Source organism: Rhinatrema bivittatum, chromosome 3 (genome assembly GCF_901001135.1).
Source record: "Rhinatrema bivittatum chromosome 3, aRhiBiv1.1, whole genome shotgun sequence".
Lineage (NCBI taxonomy): Eukaryota > Metazoa > Chordata > Amphibia > Gymnophiona > Rhinatrematidae > Rhinatrema > Rhinatrema bivittatum.
In genome coordinates, this window is record NC_042617.1 from 171,751,386 (window position 1) to 171,772,353 (window position 20,968).

The following is a 20,968-nucleotide window of genomic DNA, read 5'->3' on the forward strand; positions in this document are numbered from 1 at the left end:
AAAGGAATTTTTCACCCTGTTTAAGACCTCAAGCATTGCTTCATTTCCTCACTGGAAGCTTTCTGGTCAGTCATTGGAACAGTAAGAAAAGGGGAATTCCTCTGGACGTGACAGATCCTAACTTGCATACTCCCATCAGAAAATGCCATAAGAGATTGAATTGTGGTTCTCTGACAGCATTCAGTCCCAGGCCCCCCCTCTCTTTGATAATGGCAATGGCTCTAGGCACCACCTATATGGAGAAGTATTTTTAATGCATACTTTTGTAGATGACTGGCTGATTTAGGCCAATGCAGGACATGATAGTTGTCATTCAGTTATTGGAATACCTTTGCAGGGTAGTAAATTTTGCCAAGAGCAATCTGATTTCCTCCCAGTGCCTGGAGTAAGTTTGGCACTGGGATGGGTAAGGTGGAATTAATTTGCAAATAGCATTCCTATTTTTGGGTCTTGGGTTTCGGACCCTCGCTGCTCCCCCGGGCATGGGATTAGCTTATAGTTTTGGGTTTTCTGGTCAAGAGCCATATGTGCCCACTTCAGAAAGCACCTGCCCTTGAAGTGGAGAGTATTTGAAGCCTGGTGTGAGGACTGCAGGAACATCCCTGCAGACAGCCAAAATTCCCATGATCCTGGAATTCCTGCAGGATGGGATGAAGAAGGGGTTATCACTCAACTCCCTCAAAGTCCAAGTTGCCGCACTGGCTTGCTTCAGAGCCGAAGTGGATGGGATCAGACTATCAACTCATCCAGATGTGTCCCACTTCCTGAAAGAGGTTAAACAATTCCGACCACACCTAAAGTGGCCAGTGCCTCTATGGAATCCCAATCTAGTACTAGACTTCCTAGCAGGGTCCTCCTTCAGACTAACACGTGATCTGTCACTACGCCTCTTAACTTTAAAGACTGCATTCTTGGTGGCAATATGTTCAGCTTGTCGCATCTCCGAACTTCAGGCACTATCCTGTCAGGAACCATTCCTTAGGTTCACGCCTGGAACCATACAACTGCTTACTGTCCCCTCCTCCTTACCGAAAGTGGTTTCCCAGTTTCACATGAACCAAATCATCTCCAGATGAGCATAAGGACTTGGAAGACTCACACCACCTTCACCATCTGAATGTCGGCAGACTCCTGGAAAGATCTGAACCTGTGCGCAAAACGGATCATCTGTTCGTTCTTCACAGCGGGAAGAAACAAGGGGAAACGGCATCGTAGGCGACCATAGCCCGCTGGATTAACGAAGTAATCAAGGTAGCCTACACAGAGGCAGGAAAGCCCTTACCTCTACAGGTTAAGGCTCATTCTACGAGGGCCTAGGCAGTCTCCTGGGCGGAAACCAAGCTGCTGTCACCCGCCGCGATCTGGACGGCGACGTGGTCCTCCATACACACCTTTTCCAGGTTCTACCGCCTGGATGTTCAGGCCAGGGAGGACACAGCCTTCACAAGGGCAGTACTAAGTGGGCCACAGGCAGCCTCCCAACCTGTTCGGGAGTAGCTTTTGGTAAATCCCATTGGTCCTGAGTCCATCTGGCTACATGCTAGGAAATGGAGAAATTACTTACCTGATAATTTCGTTTTCCTTAGTGTAGACAGATGGACTCAGCATCCCACCCAAGGCTGCCACAGAAAACAAGAACCTCAGATAACAAACCTCGAGACTAAGCAAATAAGGGTAAGCCTAGTTCAAGACACCCACAGTTTTTCTGGTGTTGGCATTGATTGATTGAGTGCACTGGCGGTCTCCGGTTTGAAAATCAGTTGAACCAGTTTGAGTTAACTTGATTAAACTTGATTATTTAAGCAAACATATCCACAATGGCTTTTCGAGGAGAATACTGAAGAGCTAAGCTTCCTACATGGATATATGTAGAGTGACGTCAGCTTTGAAATCTGACTCAGTCTCCCATCTGCTAGCAGAAGAGCACAATACCCATTGGTCCTGAGTCCATCTGTCTACACTAAGGAAAACAAAATTATCAGGTAAGTAATTTCTCCAGTCTCAGAGGACAAGCAGGATGGCAGTCCTCATACATGGGTATTTTCATCCGATAGAGCCTGGCACAGAAAACTTCTGTGAACGTTTCTAGAACTTTGAGCATCTCTGAGCATGCTCCGGCATGCTTTATTATACAATGCATCCATGTGGAGATCCCCTTAGTCTCTTCTTTTCCACGGAATTTGTAGTCTTGCAACAAAGTGTTTTGCTCTGATTTCTCCTTCTGGAAATTTTTCAGCTGTTTTGGCTAGTTTTTTCAGTGTCTGCATTGCACAGTTGATGCAGGGTAAAAGTCGGGATTCAGCATTGGCAGTTTTCAGAATCAAAATTTTTTTTTTTTAAACCCACCCTGCAGTCAAAGCGGAGAACAATGTTACAATTGTGTCTAAAACGTCAAGGCCAATTGGTTAAGGGTAGTAATCACATATACCTTCTGGTTAAGGGTTCTAACTGCCTTTTTTGTGCAGGTAACCACCATGCACCCTTTTCTTCATTATCCTCAAGCCTTTAGGGATCCATAGTGTTTATCACAGGTCCTTTTGAAATCGTTTACTGTTTTTGTTCTCACCACCCCTTTCAGAAGAGCATTCCAGGCATCCACCACCCTCTCTGTGAAAAAAATATTTCTTTGGTTCTGAGTCTTTTCCCCTGGAATTTCATTTACTTTGCTCCAAAAGTTTCAGGCTTATCAAGGATTAGCTTTGCATACTTTAGACAAAAACTTTTGTGATGAGTTTATAGAAATTATATATCTTCTGCTTTGATATGCAGGAGCCATTCAATTGGCAGCTGGAGAATAGGCTCGTTCTGAACATAAAAAAAGATGAGATTTTTCTGTCTAGATTTCCACCATCTAACATTCTTACTGACTTCCATTTTGATGGAGCAAGGATTTTGATATCAAATCTGGTTCAAAATTTGTTTTTTGATGGACACTACGTTATCACTCTGGTATCGGTTAAAGAATGTTGTTAAAACTAACTTTTACAAGATATTATCCAATAGCTCAAAACAGTTTCATTCAGAATATGACCTAGAACTGTGCTGCATGCACTGGTAATTTTTCCACCTTACTACACTGCCTTATGTCTGTCTTCTTCAGTCCACATTAAGTGTTGCAGATATTATAAAATGTAGCAGCACAAATTTTCTTGAATTGGTATTTGTGGCATATTATTCCCATCTTGTTTAAATTATCCTGGTTACCTATCTGTTGGTGAATCAAGTTCACAATCATATTATTGAAATTAAGATCATTCCCTGCTTACCACCTAAGGGCCTTATTTTCAAAAGCATTTACATGCTTAAAACTGGGTTTTACACATGTAAATGCACTTTACCTGTGTAAGTCGGCTTTTGAAAATTGCTACAATATATTCCATTGAATTGTCAATAGGTTTTACCCATGTTAAGTGCACTTAACTCTGGTAAACTGCTTTTGAAAATTGCTACATTAGTATGTTACATTTGCATGCAGTAACTTCTTTGAAAATTCAGCTGTAATTGTTTTAATTTGGTGCTGAAGATTTCAGCCTGCTTGTGTTCTGAGGTAGACTTCCCAAAATGTATTAGTTGTACCATCCGTTAGTGCCACTTTGCAGAATCAAAGGAGAGGATGTTTAGTATGGGTAGACCTTGCCTTTAGAATGATTTACCTGATGAGCTAAGGAGTCTGTTGTTAGGTTTAGAAAAATGTTATAAACAAATTCTTGTTTGAACAGGCCTTGTGGACTTTTTTTTAAATGGTGTATTTAGAATGCTTTTGGATGGAGGCATTAGTTAACATTTATGTTTGGGGATTAGTCGATGTATGTATATTAAGTTTTTTTTATGTTTATATGATTGTAGCTTGCCTACAATGGTCTATTATGCAGGCTATAAATATTTTAAATAAGTCAATAGAAAATATTTTCTTCTGACAGCTTTCCTAAGTAAGTCATCCTTGTGTATCTGTGGACAACTACTTCATTGTCAGCTAAACTTTTCAGTAGATCGTTTGCAGTGATCTGTGGGTTCTGTTTTGTAGATCTGACCAGTATTCAGACAGATATATCTTTTTTTCTTGATCTTCCAAAATCTTGCCTTGACTTCAGCTGTTCCATATAACTTCCATTTCTTAATATTTCTGACTGTTGAAATTGCTAGCTGGAAGTGTTTAGAGAATTTTTTTTTTGTTATAGTTGCCTCCTGCTTTGTAAGAGTGCATTATCTTCATTTTTAATGCTCAGATAGCCACTTAGAGTAGCCCATTGTTTAAATAGACCAATATTTACAACCGTAGGTGTTAGAAGGGTCAAAATATTTGTTCAGATGTGGAATTGTTTGACTTGTCTTCAGCTGACTAATTGAAAGCCTATCAACTTTGTCCCCTTAACTTTAAAAAAAAAAAAAAAAAAGTGTCTGGAAGTGTGTCCAGACTTTCACGTGCTATATTCATTGTTAATCTGCTAAAATCAGTAAGTAGTTATTTTGCATTAAAAAGTACAGAAAGATGTCATGTTTAATTGTTTCAAGTAAAAGTTGTATCAGCTTATATTTTGAGACCCATTTAAACAGTTTGACTAGGGGTGCCTAAACCTTTGCAAACTGTAAGCTTTAAATCTTATGCCTTTGCTACATACTACCTAGTTATGTATCCTTGTGTTGAAATCACAATGAAGTAGTTAAATGTTTAATCCTTAAACAGGCATGCTTTCAAAGCATGAAGGGATGTTTTATAATTTGTAGGAATATTCTGGGATAGCTTAACATTATTGATTCATTTTCATTACACTGTAAAATTTTCAAGTGAATTACCATGTGGTCTTCTACTGTTTCTAATCCAATCTAAAACTGTAATTGCAGATAATCACATTTGTAATTTTCACCTCCTGTTTAAACATGTGTGGTGTGGATAACATTTCTTTATTATTCCTGTTATTTAATGATTATAAAATTCCCAGTTACAAGTTTCACTGATTATGTTCACTATTTATTTATTTATTTATTTATTTATTTATTTATTTATAGCTTTCTATAACTATTTTTTATAACTAGTCACCCTGAGAGTGAGAAAGTTATCTGTATAAAGTTAATCAGGTAACTTTACTGGAATATTCAATGGAAAATAATTGGAAGTGTGTGCCACTGAATATAAGATCACAATGCTGACCCATAAATTGCTGAAAATTGAGTCTCTTCCTTGGGTCAATCAAATGCTGTGTTTATAATTCTCCAGTGTTATTACGGTCTTTAAAAAGGGGGTTGTTTACTGGACATTTCCGCCCCAATTCATATTCATCTTGTGGATACACCAAGTGGACTTTCTCAGTCGCTGCTCAACCTTGTGGAACTCTGTGCCCGAAGAACTGCATCTACTGTTATAAAACTTTAAAAAATCATTCCTTCTCTCTCAGGTGTTTAGGGATTAATTTACAGGCAGTGTCCTGTCAAATTGCTGCAGTGTTTTGTAACTTGTATGAAGTGACCTAGTCTTTTTTGATTTTATCATAAGTTGCCAAGTGCTTTGGATTGGGGGCATATAAATTCTCTAAATTAATGTTCACTATAGGGATGTGCATTCATTTGAAACGATTGGGTAAAATGCAACAAATGAATCCAGTTTTGATTCATTTGTGGTCCCCCTGAAAGAAATGCAGGGATCCCATGAATGAAACAAATTTTCATCTCATTTGCTTCCCACTCAATAGCAATTCTGGCTGTGCTGCGAGCAGTGAGAACTGAATAAACAAGCAGGCGCAGGTAACTTAGCAGCCAACTCTTGCCTGTGACTTTACCATCTCTTAAGAACCAAGGTGGGGCAAGTTCGCAAGGAGACCAGTCGAAGACAAATCACAGTGAAGCATCTTTTTATCTAGTCTATAACTGCTTTCTGGATCAAATGATTCAGGCGTCCTTCCACTGAAAGATCGGAGTATGTCAAAGAAACTCCCTATTTCCTCTGTAGCAATTAAAAACAATTTTTTGAAATAGTTAATTTTGGCACTGGTAAAGGAGCTTTTTCTGATCTTCCCTGCTGCTGTGGTCTCATTTACAGAGGCAATGTCACTGCTTCCTTTCAGTGTTCACTGGGGAAGGGTAGGTGAGTGTCACTGGAGATTGGCTGACCCATAGTTTTCTATGGGTCAGCCAAAGCTGGGGATGCTGCATTCATTTAGAGCTTTTCTTGATAGATAGTTACCATAACTGAAGGGATTAGCCATGTTTTAAATGTGGCTTATGTAAATGGTTTTCAGGTGAGGAACCCAAGAGTTGTACCTAGAATTTAAAATAAATTCTCATCTTTTTTGATAATTAGGAAGCAGAAATGTTTACATTAAATATGAATTGATAGCATTAAAGAACACTAACATATTTGGTTTTTGCAGTGAAGGGGACCTTGTAAGTCTGCATCTGCTGCAGTTGGCTTTCTGTGACAGAAAGTGTTTGGCATCAGGACAAATCCTTTATGAGGTAAAACATTTATTTGTAAGAAATAGCTGTTCTTATGTGTACCAGTTTAAAACTTACTTTCCTTTTTTGACTACAGTGGCAGGCAGCTTTTTTTCCTTTTATTTGTTGAAAGCTGCTGATTATATTCAAAATGTAGGACACATTTTCTATATATAATGTGTTTGTGTTAAATTAAATAATCTATAGTCAGGGCTGCTAGTCTCCTGTGATGCTGTGGGGAAGTTTCACGAAATGTGCTGGTCCCTGTTGAATCACCGCAAGAGACTAGGGAGCCAGATCTGACCTGCTGAAAAGAGTTGCTGTCCCATGATGGTACTGACAATTTTCTTACTGGTCTCCTTTCCCAGCACACGTCTATACTCCTTCCCCCACCCACCCCCTCAACCGATCACATCTATTTTTGCACTCACCTACCCCTTACGCACACCGTTACCCAGTCCTCCCTCTCTTCCTCATTCCAATCTTTCCTCTTCTACCCCATCTCCAATACTCCTTTTCTTCCCACCTCTTCATCCTTGATTCTTTCTTCATCCTCCCCCTCCTTCCCATTCCTTATTCCTCTTTCCTCCCCTCATTATCCTCTGATTCTCCCATCCTTTCCTCTCTATGCCTCTAACCTCCTCCATCCTTTATCCCTCTACTCCTGCCTAATATTCCTTCATTTCCCTTCTCTGAGATCCCTTTTTACTCTTCTGAGATCTTTCTCTATTTCCAGATCTTTCCCTCCTATCTCCACAGCCCAGTCATTAAGATGCTTTTTCCTATAACAAAGAACCAAATAAATTAACTAGACCAAGCAATGGCTTTATTTTTATAAAGTTAAAAACAAATTTGCATTATTTAAATAACAAACTTATGCAAATCTGCCCAATAATTGCCCCATAATTTGCTAATTCTTGCTGTAGAATCTTGAAAAATTTGCCATAAGGACTGTAATGTAGAATAGTTGATGCAATGTAATTGTATCCATTAGATGTGTAATTTTATAAAATATTTGGCCTTTCATTTTTAGATTAAAAATTCATTATAAATTCATTGCCAAGGCTTTAAGCCATATTGATATACATTCACTCAGTTTTCATAAGCATTCATGCATTCACTAGCTTTTCATAAATAGTCTTCCACTTTTCTGCATCTAGCTGACAACAAAAGTTGAGACAGGGTAAGGGCTAGATGAGGTAAGTGAGGGCCTGTTTATTTATGAGCAAGTTGAATATATATATAGTAACATGGTTTTGAAACCTTAGCTTTACTGCTAACAAGGATCATGTGTCCAGTATGCTGTGTGCTTTGGTAGGTACATTTAAAACTTTATTAAAAGTTTTGTATGTTTTTTTTTCCACTAGGGAAAAAAACATTCATACCAAAAAAGAAAAATCCCATGGAACTGACCTAGTGGCTCAGTAATAGTGCTGCCATGTGGAGGGGCATAGATTTGAATGCATGCTAATGTTTTCTGCTCTATGTGTCAGCCAAAGCTGGGGATGCTGCATTCACAGCCCTTGGGGGGGATGCCAGCGGCAAAGATTCATAAATTAATAGTTATTCACAATGGCTAGGGCCAGTGATTGCCCTGGTACATGGTTCCAGAAGGGACTGATGCAGCAGTGACTAGAATAAAATAAGATGGGTGGATTTAAAATAGGGGGAAAAAAATCAGCTTTTATCATACAAATTTTTTTTTGAGCAGATTGCAATTTGGCATACTTGCAGAGGGACTGGAATTAACTTGTGAATGACTCATAGTGCCAAATCCCAGCCCTAGTTCTGATTCAGCAGGAAGCTAAAAACAGGAAAGAACAGAGTAAAAAAAAAAAACTTTCTCCAGGTAAAAACTGGAATGAATTTTGTTTGGTAACATAAGCGCATCCATTACCTCATGAGGTGTCAAGAATCAGTGTAGAAACTGATGGTGAATTTTAGCAGCTGAGAATTTCAGTAAAATAAAGTGAAAGAGAAATTTGAAACTATTTAAAACTAGTCTGAAAACCTGGCTTTTTAAACAAGCTTTTTATAAAGACAAAGAGGAGGAGGAAAACAGTTGAAAGATAATGATGCACCAAGTAATCAGTTTTTTCCCCTCTAATATCTCCAATTGCATATTAACGCTAGATATTAACGCTTGACGGTTTTTCAACCGACATATAAGCCTTAATTAACACAGTCTTTTCTTATTAAAATATGTTTCCGTTCTATGTTGGCACATGTATAATTTGTAATCTATACCAATTATAGTTCCCTGTACGTACCAGGATCAGTCCAGACTGCTGGGTTATGCCTCCCGTCCAGCAGATGGAGTCAGAGAGAAACTGAAAAGGCACCACTGATATACCCTGGTGCGCCCCCTGCGATCCTTCAGTATATCTCTGACTCCAGCAGATGAGAGAGCATAACCTTGCGGTCCTGATCTCCTGTAAATTGAATTGTGAAGGGGTTTCCCTATCAGGTTTGACTTAGTATATAGGAGAAATCCTGTGACTGGATCAAGGTAATACTTTGTACCTAATTTGGTACTGCTAATTTGGTACTGCTAATAGGAGCCGTAGCAGGCAAGGCAGGGCACTGCCCTACAGCCTTTTCCCGGGGTTTATTTCAGCCCTACCCAGTGAGAGGAGGGGAGAATTAATCGGTGGGCCGGTCACTCTCCCTCTCCGCCTCCTGAGAAGTTTAATTCCTCGGAGAAAAAGTTTAGCCGGGTGCATTACACCCCCTATCGGCTCCACTAACAAATTGTTTGTGAGGTAGTTTTCTTAGCTGCCGGTGGCAGCGCTATCAATATTAAAAAAAAAAACAAAAAAACGAGGTAATTTGGTCCCAGCCTGCTTTACTCACTGTGGTCTCCGGAAGGGGTGGCTTGTCACCCAGCCCTTGTTCGCGCCGTTTTTCGGTTTTCTTAAAAAAAAAAAAATAAAAAAAAAATGCCCCGAGGAACCGTTTGTACGGCGTGTGGGGATCCCGGCCGCCGGCTCTCCCGCGAGGGCCTTGCTCCCGGTGTCTTCCCGGGGGTGAGGGCTCCTCGCGGGGGCCAGCCGCGGCTGGGGGCTCCCCTTCCCCTCGGCTTGGTGCACGGGCAGCGTCGGGCAAATCTCGGCAGTCCTTGCCGATACCGATGGCGGCGGCCATTTTGGAAAATTCGGTGGCCATTTTGAATGAGCTCGATGGCGACGCGATTTCGTCAGAAGAGGGGGAGGACCTCCCCCCTCTGTCCCCGCCGGACCTTAGCCCCCGCGGGCCAGATTTGCCACCTGGGGGAGCAAAAGGAGGTTCTTTGAAAAGACCTCATCCCTTTACCTCACAATTTGTTCTTTTGCTCCATAAGGCGTATATGGAAGCCGAAATGGAATGGGAACAGGGTAATCCTGGCCCAGCTAAACAGGGGAGAATTTCTACTGGTCTCTTTGGCTTGGGGGATCCAGCTCCGGCTCCTCCTAAACCTCCGCAGCAGGCTACTCCGGCTCCTTCGGCTCCAAAACCGCCACAGCCTGCAGCTCCGGTTCCCCTTTCACAAAATCGGTCCACCCCGGATCCTGATACGGATGTGGGGGGTACGGACCCGGTTGACCCGGTTGAGGGAGATGATCCTCAGATTATCCGGTTATTTCATAAGGAGGAATTGGATCCTTTGATTACTCATGTTCTTAGGGAACTAAAGATTCCAGTACCCCAGATAGACGCAAATTCCCAGCCAGGGGATTTTGAATTAGATGGGCTCCGCACACCCGCGCATGCTTTTCCTTTTCACAATAAACTGTTTCAGCTTGTATCCCGGGAATGGGATAATCTGGAGGCAACTCTTAGAGTCAGCCGGGCTATGGATAAGCTTTACCCTCTCCCTGCTGATTCCTTGGAGCTCCTTAAGGTGCCAAGGGTGGATTCGGCGGTCACTGCCATGGCAAAACATACCACCATTCCCGTAACAGGGGGTACGGCCCTTAGGGATCTTCAAGATCGGAAGTTGGAGACGTTGCTTAAACGCATCTTTGAGGTTTCAGCCTTGGGAGTACGGGCGGCCGTTTGCAGTTGCATGGTACAAAGGGCTACCCTGCACTGGGTACAACAGATGTTGACATCTCAGGATCTGCCTCCAGATGAAGCAGAGCAGGCAAACTGCATAGAATCTGCGGTGGCTTACGCCGCAGATGCCTTCTATGACCTCCTCCGCACTTCGGCCCGGTCTATGTCTTCGGCAGTGTCGGCACGGAGGTTACTCTGGCTGCGTCACTGGGCAGCAGATTCTTCCTCCAAGGCCCAACTCGGTTCTTTTCCTTTTCGGGGAAAACTATTATTTGGCACAGAGTTAGAAGACCTTATCCGGTCTTTGGGGGAGAATAAGGTGTTCAAGTTGCCAGAGGACAGGCCTAGATTTTTTCGCCCTTCGGGTACCTTCCGCGGACGATTTCGCGGGCAGCGACGTTTTCGATCGGGGAGGGGATCCTCTTTTGCTACAAGGCAGCCATCTACGCGCTCCCAGTCATGGACTCCTTCCTTTCGTGGTAGAAGGCCGGCACGCGCAGGGGCGTCTCATACCTTCGCCTCCTCTAAAGCGGCTCAATGAAGGGACGCCGGTCCATTCCTCCGTCCCGGAGGTCGGAGGACGACTCTCTTACTTTCGGGAGGAATGGGCCACAATTACCACGGACCGATGGGTCCTCGACATTATAGCTCACGGATACGCCTTAGATTTTGCAAAACCCCTGCGCGATTTGTTCCTAATCTCTCCCAGCGGTTCTCTGGTAAAGCAACAACGAATTGCTCAGACCCTGGAACGGTTACAGGAGCTGGGAGCAATAGTGCCAGTGCCGCCCGCCGAACAACGCACAGGCCGTTATTCCATCTATTTCATCGTTCCCAAAAAGGAGGGCACGTTCCGGCCGATTCTGGATCTCAAGCGGGTCAACAGGGCTTTGCGCATACCACGGTTTCGGATGGAGACCCTGCGCTCGGTCATCGCCGCGGTACACAAAGGCGAGTATTTGGCTTCCTTAGATCTCACGGAGGCTTACTTGCACATAGGAATCCAAGAGTTCCATCAAAGATTTCTGCGCTTTATGGTCCTGGGATCTCATTTCCAGTTATGCGCTCTTCTGTTCGGTCTCGCGACAGCTCCGAGAGTGTTCACCAAGGTAATGGTGGTCGTGGCGGCGAGTCTTCGGAGAGACGGAGTGTTGGTACACCCTTATTTGGACGACTGGCTTATTCGGGCGAAATCGCGCTGTCTCTGCGAAGACGCAATTCAGGCAGTTCTCCATCGGCTCCACTCCTTGGGTTGGGTAGTCAATTACCCCAAGAGCCATCTGATTCCCTCCCAGAATTTGGAGTTTCTGGGCGCCTCGTTCGATACCAAAGTGGGGAAGGTTTTCCTGCCACGGGCAAGGATGGAGCGGCTAATGGTGCACGTTCGCCGTCTCCTCGCCCTTCTCTTGCCAGTGGTATGGGATTACTTACAGGTCCTTGGATATATGGCGTCCACTCTGGATTTGGTTCCGTGGTCTTTTGCGCATATGCGACCGCTACAGAGGGCCCTTCTGTCTCGTTGGGACCCCAAATCGGAAGAGTTTCAGATACCTTTGCCACTCTTACCCCCAGCAAGGACCAGTCTGCAGTGGTGGTTGGATCCGGTCCACTTGCTCCAAGGTACCGAATTGGAGCCACCCCAATGGGTCATTGTCACGACCGATGCCAGTCTGACGGGCTGGGGAGCAGTCTGTCAGTCTCAGTCTGCTCAGGGACGTTGGACGCCTTCTCAGACCAAGTGGTCTATCAATCGTTTGGAAACAAGGGCGGTTCGCCTAGCGCTACAGCATTTTCTGCCTTTGATTCGGGACAGAGCAGTTCGGGTTTTGTCCGACAATGCAACCACGGTAGCGTATATAAATCGGCAAGGCGGTACATGGAGTCTACCGGTGGCAACCGAAGCCAGCCAATTGATGGTGTGGGCAGAGCAGCACCTGTCTCGGATCGCGGCGTCTCACATCGCAGGAGTCGACAACGTTCAAGCAGACTATCTCAGCCGGCAACGACTAGATCCGGGAGAGTGGGAACTATCTCCCGAGGCACTCAGACTCATCTGCCGCCGGTGGGGAACTCCACGGTTGGACCTCATGGCAACTCGTTTGAATGCCAAGGCAGCTCGCTTCTTCAGTCGCAGAAGGGAACACGGGTCGGAGGGCGTGGACGCGCTAGTTCTTCCCTGGCCCACGCACGTTCTTCTGTATGTGTTTCCACCGTGGCCGTTGGTGGGGAAAATATTGCGGCGAATAGAATCCCACACGGGACCCGTCGTTCTCGTAGCCCCGGAATGGCCAAGGAGACCGTGGTTCGCCGACCTCATCAATCTAGCGGTGGACGGCCCCTTGCGTCTCGGTCATCTGCCTCGGCTCCTTCGGCAGGGTCCAGTATTTTTCGACCAGGCCGATCACTTTTGTCTAGCGGCTTGGCTTATGAGAGGCGGCAATTGAGAGAGAAAGGATATTCCGAGTCGGTCATTACTACTCTTCTGCAGGCTCGTAAGCCCTCTACCTCGGTTGCTTATGTCAGGGTATGGAGAGTTTTTGACTCCTGGTGTCAGGGTCTGGAAGTACCGTCGCGGAAGGCTACGGTGTCTCATATTCTGACTTTTTTGCAAGAGGGTCTAAAGAAGGGTTTATCCTATAATTCTCTGCGTGTGCAGGTAGCAGCCCTAGGCTGTTACCGCGGTAAACTTGACGGAATTTCCATTGCCATGCATCCGGACGTTGCACGATTTTTAAAAGGAGTTAAACATTTGCGACCCCCGGTACGACCTATCTGTCCTTCTTGGAGTTTAAATTTGGTTCTCCGGGGTCTTTGTACTTCTCCGTTTGAGCCCCTACGAAGGGCTACTCTCAAGGATCTCACTCTCAAAACTGTTTTTCTCGTCGCTATTTGTTCGGCTCGCCGAATCTCGGAACTTCAGGCGTTGTCTTGTAGGGAACCTTTTCTCCGTATTTCTAATTCGGGGGTTTCTCTACGTACCGTTCCCTCGTTTTTGCCTAAGGTTATTTCCGCCTTTCACGTCAACCAGACGGTGGACCTACCGGCTTTTGCGGTGGACGGCGCTGAGGCGTCGTGGCAACCGGAACTTCGCAAGTTGGATGTTTGCAGGACGCTCTTGCGGTACCTGGACGTTACCAACCCCTTTCGGTTGTCTGATCATCTGTTTGTCTTGTGGGGTGGTCCAAAGAAAGGGAATAAAGCTTCGAAAGCTACGATAGCACGTTGGTTAAAGGAGGCGATTGTTTCTACTTACATTACCCAAGGTCGCGCCGTTCCGGAGGGTCTTAAGGCTCATTCTCTGCGCTCCCAGGCGGCGTCTTGGGCAGAGAGTGGTTTTATTTCCTCACAGGAAATTTGCCGAGCGGCTACTTGGAAGACGTTGCACACCTTTGCGAGACATTACCGTTTGGACGTGCGCGCTCCGGTGGACTCCTTTGGCAGTGGTGTGCTTCGTGCGGGACTGTCAGGGTCCCACCCCGTTTAGGGCAGCTTGGGTACTTCCCAGCAGTCTGGACTGATCCTGGTACGTACAGGGAAAGGAAAATTAGGACTTACCTGATAATTTTCATTCCTGTAGTACCAAGGATCAGTCCAGACGCCCGCCCATATCAGTGAAGAGTGTAAAGTCCCGCAACTGTTGTTCTTTTTTCGGGTTCCGTTTTTACGGGTACTTGTTCTTGTTTTGTATGGTTGTCTGCAGGGTTTCCTCATTTTCCACGTTCATAATTTTCATCTTTATCTTGATCTAGTCACAGAGTTTGCCATAGTTTTCTAATTTTCATACTGCTTTGTTATGGATTATACTGAAGGATCGCAGGGGGCGCACCAGGGTATATCATTGGTGCCTTTTCAGTTTCTCTCTGACTCCATCTGCTGGACGGGAGGCATAACCCAGCAGTCTGGACTGATCCTTGGTACTACAGGAATGAAAATTATCAGGTAAGTCCTAATTTTCCTTTTTTTCTTATTGTGCCTTTCTGTAAACCATTGTGATGGTGAATTAACTTAACGACGGTATAGAAGAGTTTTCAAGTAAATAAATAAATACATTTTTTTTAAAGCGCAGGCTATTACAGGTTCTTTTCATAAAGTTTTGCAAGTGTACTTCAAATGACAGAATTGCTTGTTTTTCAGGGTTTGGAATACTGTGAAGAAAGATACAATCTAGATCTCACAGGTGGTACTTTCTCCTTAAGGGGTCAGACTAGCAACACAAAATTGCTAAGTTGCCAGACTATTGAGAGGTTTCGCAGTTATGGAGAAAGGGATGAAAGCATCAATGAAGGTTTGTTACCACATGCAGTCCTAGAGATTTTATTTGCTTGGTAGTTTAGATGTAATCACATTATTAGCTGCAGAGTTGCTTTTTCATCAGCTATTTAGAATTGAATGAAATAATTAATGGTATTCTGTGACTAATGCTGTCCTGTTGGGATAGAAAGTACAAAAACTAATATAAGACTAGGCAGTCAAAATAAGTTAAGCTAGATATTCTAATATGGGTTGATCCCTTTGGTTTTTGATTATATTGTTTTTCGCATTACATATGCATGTATGCACTTTTTAAACTCTAAAATTTAGAGCTTTCAAAGTACTAAATGACATTACTATTGTGATTGTCTAATGGGCTGCAAAATTTGTTTTTATCATTCACACTTTTTTTGAGCTGGATGAAATTTTGGCATACTCACAGAATGACTGGAATAAACAAGGAGTGCCAGTTTTCAGACCTTGAGTTTTGTTAAAACTGTAGGCAAGATATAGTTAAAAGAGCAAATATATTGATGGTCTGGAAGGAGTAGCAAGTTTCCATTTCATCTTGCTATAATAGTCCAGTCGAGTGGATTGTTTCCCCCTAGCAGCAGATGGAGGTGTAGCACACAGCTTTCTTTGTGATGCCATCACCACTAGTTAGAGTAATATAGGCAGCCCTTTTACAGTTCAGATAAGACACAGACAACAACTTGGGTTTAACAGGGCCGCAGCTTTAATACAAACACATGGGATGCCCGAGCCCAGTAAGCAACATTACGCAACATCCAGTAACCACCCGCCACCTCCCAGCAAGATGGTCAGCAGCAGTTGCCCGGCTAGCAGTTCCAAGCCTTGAACAGAGTTCTGACCCCCGCCACCTCCCAGCAAGGAGCCAAGCCAGTGGACCCTTGCCACCACCCAGCAAGGAGCCCGTACTAGACAACTGCACCCAGTTGTCTGCCAGTCCAAAATGTAACAGGAATGAAGCTTAACACATGGAAAATATGAATTGTGGCGGCTCGGGCCATCTGCCATAGACACAGATATGAAATATTCAGTGACCCCCAAAGATGCGGCCCAGTTAGTGAGGAAACAGCTCCTCCAGAGCCTCCTGAATTGAATTAAGGAAGAGATCCAAACCTATGAAGGATAGTTGGACCCTGTCCCTCCCAAAAAGACCCCGCTCCCCCCCCCCCCCCCCCCCCCCCCCCCCCCCGGACCATTCATACCGTATATGTCGACCGCCCAAAAGCATTAACCAGGAGCCAATTTTCTTGTTAGCTTTCGCCCTGCTCCTACGCCAGATTAATTTATCCAATTCAGCAGGCCTTGCTATAATGTCCGACCAACATAAGGGAACAGTATAGACACCAGCATAAGGTCCTTCCGCACCATGCTAATAAATTTACGAGCTGACATTTTTCCCCAATCGTTACCCCCAAGATGAATCACCAGCGCATGAGGCTGTCCAAATTGTTCCCGTCCCTGAAGCAAGCAGGGGATCAGCTCGACCCGTACCCCCCGACGATGCAAGTCCAAATGAGGCCCATAAGGGCGTCCACATGCGTGCTTATGTGCCCAAAAGGTATATGGATGTCCAACAATTCAGGTGGATTTCTCAGCAAGTTCAGTACCTGGAAAGAGAAAACAATTAAACACTGCATATAATTAGCTAGGCCCAGGATGGACATAACCCTCAAAAGCGTCCGACTTCCACCTGCCAATCCTCCGAATCCCCCCCCCCCCCCCCCCCCCCAGGCAAACCGGCAGAAGCCGCAGAAGTCTCCACTCCAATCCGAAATGAGTGCGTCCCAAAACGGCAAACATCCAGACCAGTAGCCACTAGTGTAGAATGAAGAACCATTTCAAACTGATACTTCATTAAGGGCCGCAGGTCCAAATGGACCAAAAACTGTGCAGACCCATCCGCCTGGATCCGGGAAAACTGCAATGTGTTAGCTATCGGACAAGAACGCAAACCTGGAACTGCCTGTAGGACTACTGAAAGCTCCTTGGTCAGTCTTCGACTTGGGTATGCACAAAACAACCGACGTATTAGAAACGACAACATACTTTGCAAGTAAACCCAGTCATTCCTTACTTTTGGCGGACCTGGCCACCAGTTCGCTGACCCTGAAGGCCCCAAAGAAGGCAGACACAAACGCCACCCGAAAAAACTGTTTCGTACTGTGATGAACAGACACTCGGCAGTGTATCCCATAATTTTAAAAGAATATCATGGGTAATAGGCAGACACTTGTCAACTCTCTCTCCGGATTCCTTAGCCCAACCGACCAACAGGCGCCGAACAACGAATTGTCGGATCGGAAAACCCCAACCGTGGGCCCGCATGAAAAAGGAAAAACCCGCAAGCTGCCTACTCCCCGCTGCCTTGGAGCATCCCTCAAGTCTAGCCTGTTCTAAAAAACGAAATAAGAATACGTCTGAAACGGGACCCCACGCCCATCCCAAAGAAAACAAAAACGACACCACCTTATGAGCGCCGACTACGTAACTTTTCCATGTGGTAGGAGCTAATGACGCTCGCAGCAATTTCCAGGCTTCGGGGAACCAAATTTCCAGAGGAAAGCCGGCACCGAAGCTCCACATGGATCCGCATCCGGGGCAAGCTCTCGAAACAACTCCCACTTGCAACGAGAAAGAGTCAGCCACATCATTAGCGACACCCGGAGTTAATAAACATGTGGATAAAGGTAAACCGGTAGATGCAGTGTACTTGGATTTTCAGAAGACGTTTGACAAAGTTCCTCATGAGAGGCTTCTAGGAAAAGTAAAAAGTCATGGTATAGGTGGTGATGTGCTTTCGTGGATTACAAACTGGCTAAAAGACAGGAAACAGAGAGTAGGATTAAATGGACAATTTTCTCAGTGGAAGGGAGTGGGCAGTGGAGTGCCTCAGGGATCTGTATTGGGACCCTTACTTTTCAATATATTTATAAATGATCTGGAAAGAAATATGACGAATGAGGTAATCAAATTTGCAGATGGTACAAAATTGTTCAGAGTAGTTAAATCACAAGCAGATTGTGATAAATTGCAGGAAGACCTTGTGAGACTGGAAAATTGGGCATCGAAATGGCAGATGAAATTTAATATGGATAAGTGCAAGGTGTTCCATATAGGGAAAAATAACCCATGCTATAGTTATACAATGTTAGGTTCCATATTTTTTTTTCTCTTCGCTCGCTGAAAGCCATCGGACCTCGGGACGCCGCCGCCGCCGCTCGATCTCTGTAGGAGCTGGGAGTAGGGGCCGCGCAGCCGGCGCCGGGTCCCATCGGGGTAAGGCCCTCTTTACTCGCCCTAACCCCGACGGCCCAACACCGGTCACGTGCCTACCTGCTTGAAAGTAGAAGCGCGATCGCACCCAAACAAGGCCCCTGCATGACTGCCTGCATGAAATTAGAAGCGCGATCGCACCCGAACGAGGCCCCCTAAAAGACGCATCGACGACGTCACGAACCCGCGCCAGACGAAGGGATTTAAAGCCCCACCTGATCTCCAGGCGTCCTTTTCTCTTCGCTCGCTGAAAGCCATCGGACCTCGGGACGCCGCCGCCACTCGATCTCTGTAGGAGCTGGGAGTAGGAGCTGCGCAGCCGGCGCCGGGTCCCATCGGGGTAAGGCCCTCTTTACTCGCCCTAACCCCGACGGCCCAACACCGGTCACGTGCCTACCTGCTTGAAAGTAGAAGCGCGATCGCACCCAAACAAGGCCCCTGCATGACTGCCTGCATAAAATTAGAAGCGCGATCGCACCCGAACGAGGCCCCCTAAAAGACGCATCGACGACGTCACGAACCCGCACCAGACGAAGGGATTTAAAGCCCTACCTGATCTCCAGGCGTTGTGCGCCTGGCGTCGCGCGCCTAAGGAGCGCGACAAAGGGGCCTGCCCCTTTGAGCGCCCCTTCGTGCGCCCTTCGTGACCCCTTCGACCCAATATAAGGCTCTGTGCTTGCCCTGCCATCAAACGTTGACGCAACAATCTTTAAAAAAAAACCAACCCACTGTGGATGCAGCCTTTTAGAGGCAAGTGTTTACTTGTATTAACCTAGATGCTATTAGAAATAACTATACCTTACTTGATTCATTTACTTATCTTACTTGCTTACCTGTATGTACCTAGATCACTTTTCTGTCTTTACCTAGAATTGGTTGGATACAACAGTACCTAAAGCCTGAAGCTCCTAGAGATTGAATTTCTCCTCTTAAGCACTCTTCTACCTGCCCTAATTTAACTTTAACTTCACATACTCAAACTCCCCTTCTCTTCCCTCCTCCTTCCCCCTTCTTCCCTTAATTATAGCTAAGCTACTTGCATCTTTCTATCCCCCACTTTGTCAGCCATCCTCTACCGCAATTGATGCACTACCACACTCAACACAAAATACAACCTCACTTTACACAACACAAACACATAAATTCTCACTCACTATTTCCTGTTCAGCTTCAAAATGCTAAACATCCCAACAATCAGCTACTACAGACATAGACCTACTACACCCCATGCCATACGACAACGATCATACCTCAAAAGCATTCACACAACCATGATATCCCCACCACTCACACAAATCATCGGCCTCACAGCACTCACACTCATCCTCTTCAATGCACAATCATTAAACAAAAAAACTTCTATACTTAACGACATCCTCTCAGACGAAACACCAGACATCTGTGCAATAACAGAAACATGGTTGAAAGACACTGACAATGTTCTCCTCAACCAGTTCCCCAACAATATATACGATATAGTCTCCATCCCCCGATTAAAAAAGAAAGGTGGAGGCATTCTCTTAGCTACCAAAAAAATCTCAAACTCACACTCCAACCCATCCCCCCCCCAGCTAAATTAGAAATTGGCTTGTTCAAAGCCCCCTCCCTACAAATCTGCCTTATTTATGCTCCCCCTGGAACTCTTATTAACAACCCTTCTTCTCTAATTGAATACATAGCTAAAAATATCTCCATCGACTCCCCAGCCATTATTCTAGGAGACTTTAATCTCCATGTCAACACAACACCCCTTACACCTAGCTGCTCCTCATTCCTGGAAGCCATGAAATCACTAGGATTCAAGCAAATCATAAACATGCCCACACATAAAGCTGGTCACTCACTCGACCTCATATTTATCAACCGTCACTTCGTAACTGATTCTCTATCATGTACACCCATCCCATGGTCTGACCACTATATCATAAGAACTTCCAACACTTTACAAAGACCTCCACCCCTCCCAATCAGCACTACCACCATACAATACCGAAAGATATGCAATAGAGATGAGCTTACCACAGCTCTATCCAACACACAGTTTAACCTTGATCTATCAAATGCTGATACTGCTTTAACATCATGGAATGAATACACCCTCTCAATTGCTAATAACATTTGCCCCCTCATTACAAAAAAATTCTCCTCTCAAAAAAATACAAAAAAACCCTGGTACTCCCCTACACTAAAAGACTTAAAACAAGCCCTTAGAAAAGCTGAAAAAAATTGGCGTAAAGAACCCTCACCGACTCTACTTGCACGTTACAAAACTTTGCTGCAAAACTATAGTGAGATGATCAACAATGCTAAAAAGAATTACTACGCAGGTAAAATACACCAATTTCAATTCAATCCAAAAGTGCTATTCGAATATGTCACTTCACTTACTAACCTCACTCCAAATATCATCCCAGAAGAAGAAGCCAAAATCAAATGCGAACAACTGGCCTCGTTCTTTCAGGACAAAATTAACAAAATTATGACACGCTTCCCCCACAATTCCCACATGCCCCAATGCCATAACCTCTGTCACATAAAAGACTCTGCACCTCAGCTTACAATCTTTGAAAACACAGCTACATCTGAAATTGAATCCCTACTCAAAAAAGCTAAACCCTCCTCTCACCCCTCTGATACCATCCCCACAAAACTCCTCCTCACTGTCCCTGATCTAATAGCCAGCCCTATCTCTAACATTATCAATGCATCCATCGAATTTGGGCAAGTGCCCAACTCTCTCAAATTTGCTATCCTTAAACCCACTTTAAAAAAACCCAAGCTCGACCCATTAGACCTTGCCAATTACCGCCCAATCTCTAATCTCCCATTTATCGCTAAAGTCCTAGAAAAAACTATCAACCGACAACTTAGTGACTATTTAGAAGAACACCAAATCCTCTCTCCCTCACAATACGGATTTCGAAAATTACACAGTACCGAAACTCTTCTC

The 20,968-nt window shown here is 44.7% G+C and overlaps 1 protein-coding gene across 2 annotated transcripts in view; it reads left to right on the forward strand.

Moving 5' to 3' along the window:
• AHCTF1 (AT-hook containing transcription factor 1) overlaps positions 1-20,968 on the forward strand; it is a 564,884-nt gene that overhangs the window by 141,671 nt on the left and 402,245 nt on the right. For both annotated transcript variants that reach the window (XM_029593945.1, XM_029593946.1), the window contains exons 7-8: positions 6,366-6,450; positions 14,599-14,749. In XM_029593945.1, coding sequence (XP_029449805.1) covers positions 6,366-6,450; positions 14,599-14,749 — 236 coding nt within the window. The remainder of the gene's footprint in view (positions 1-6,365; positions 6,451-14,598; positions 14,750-20,968) is intronic.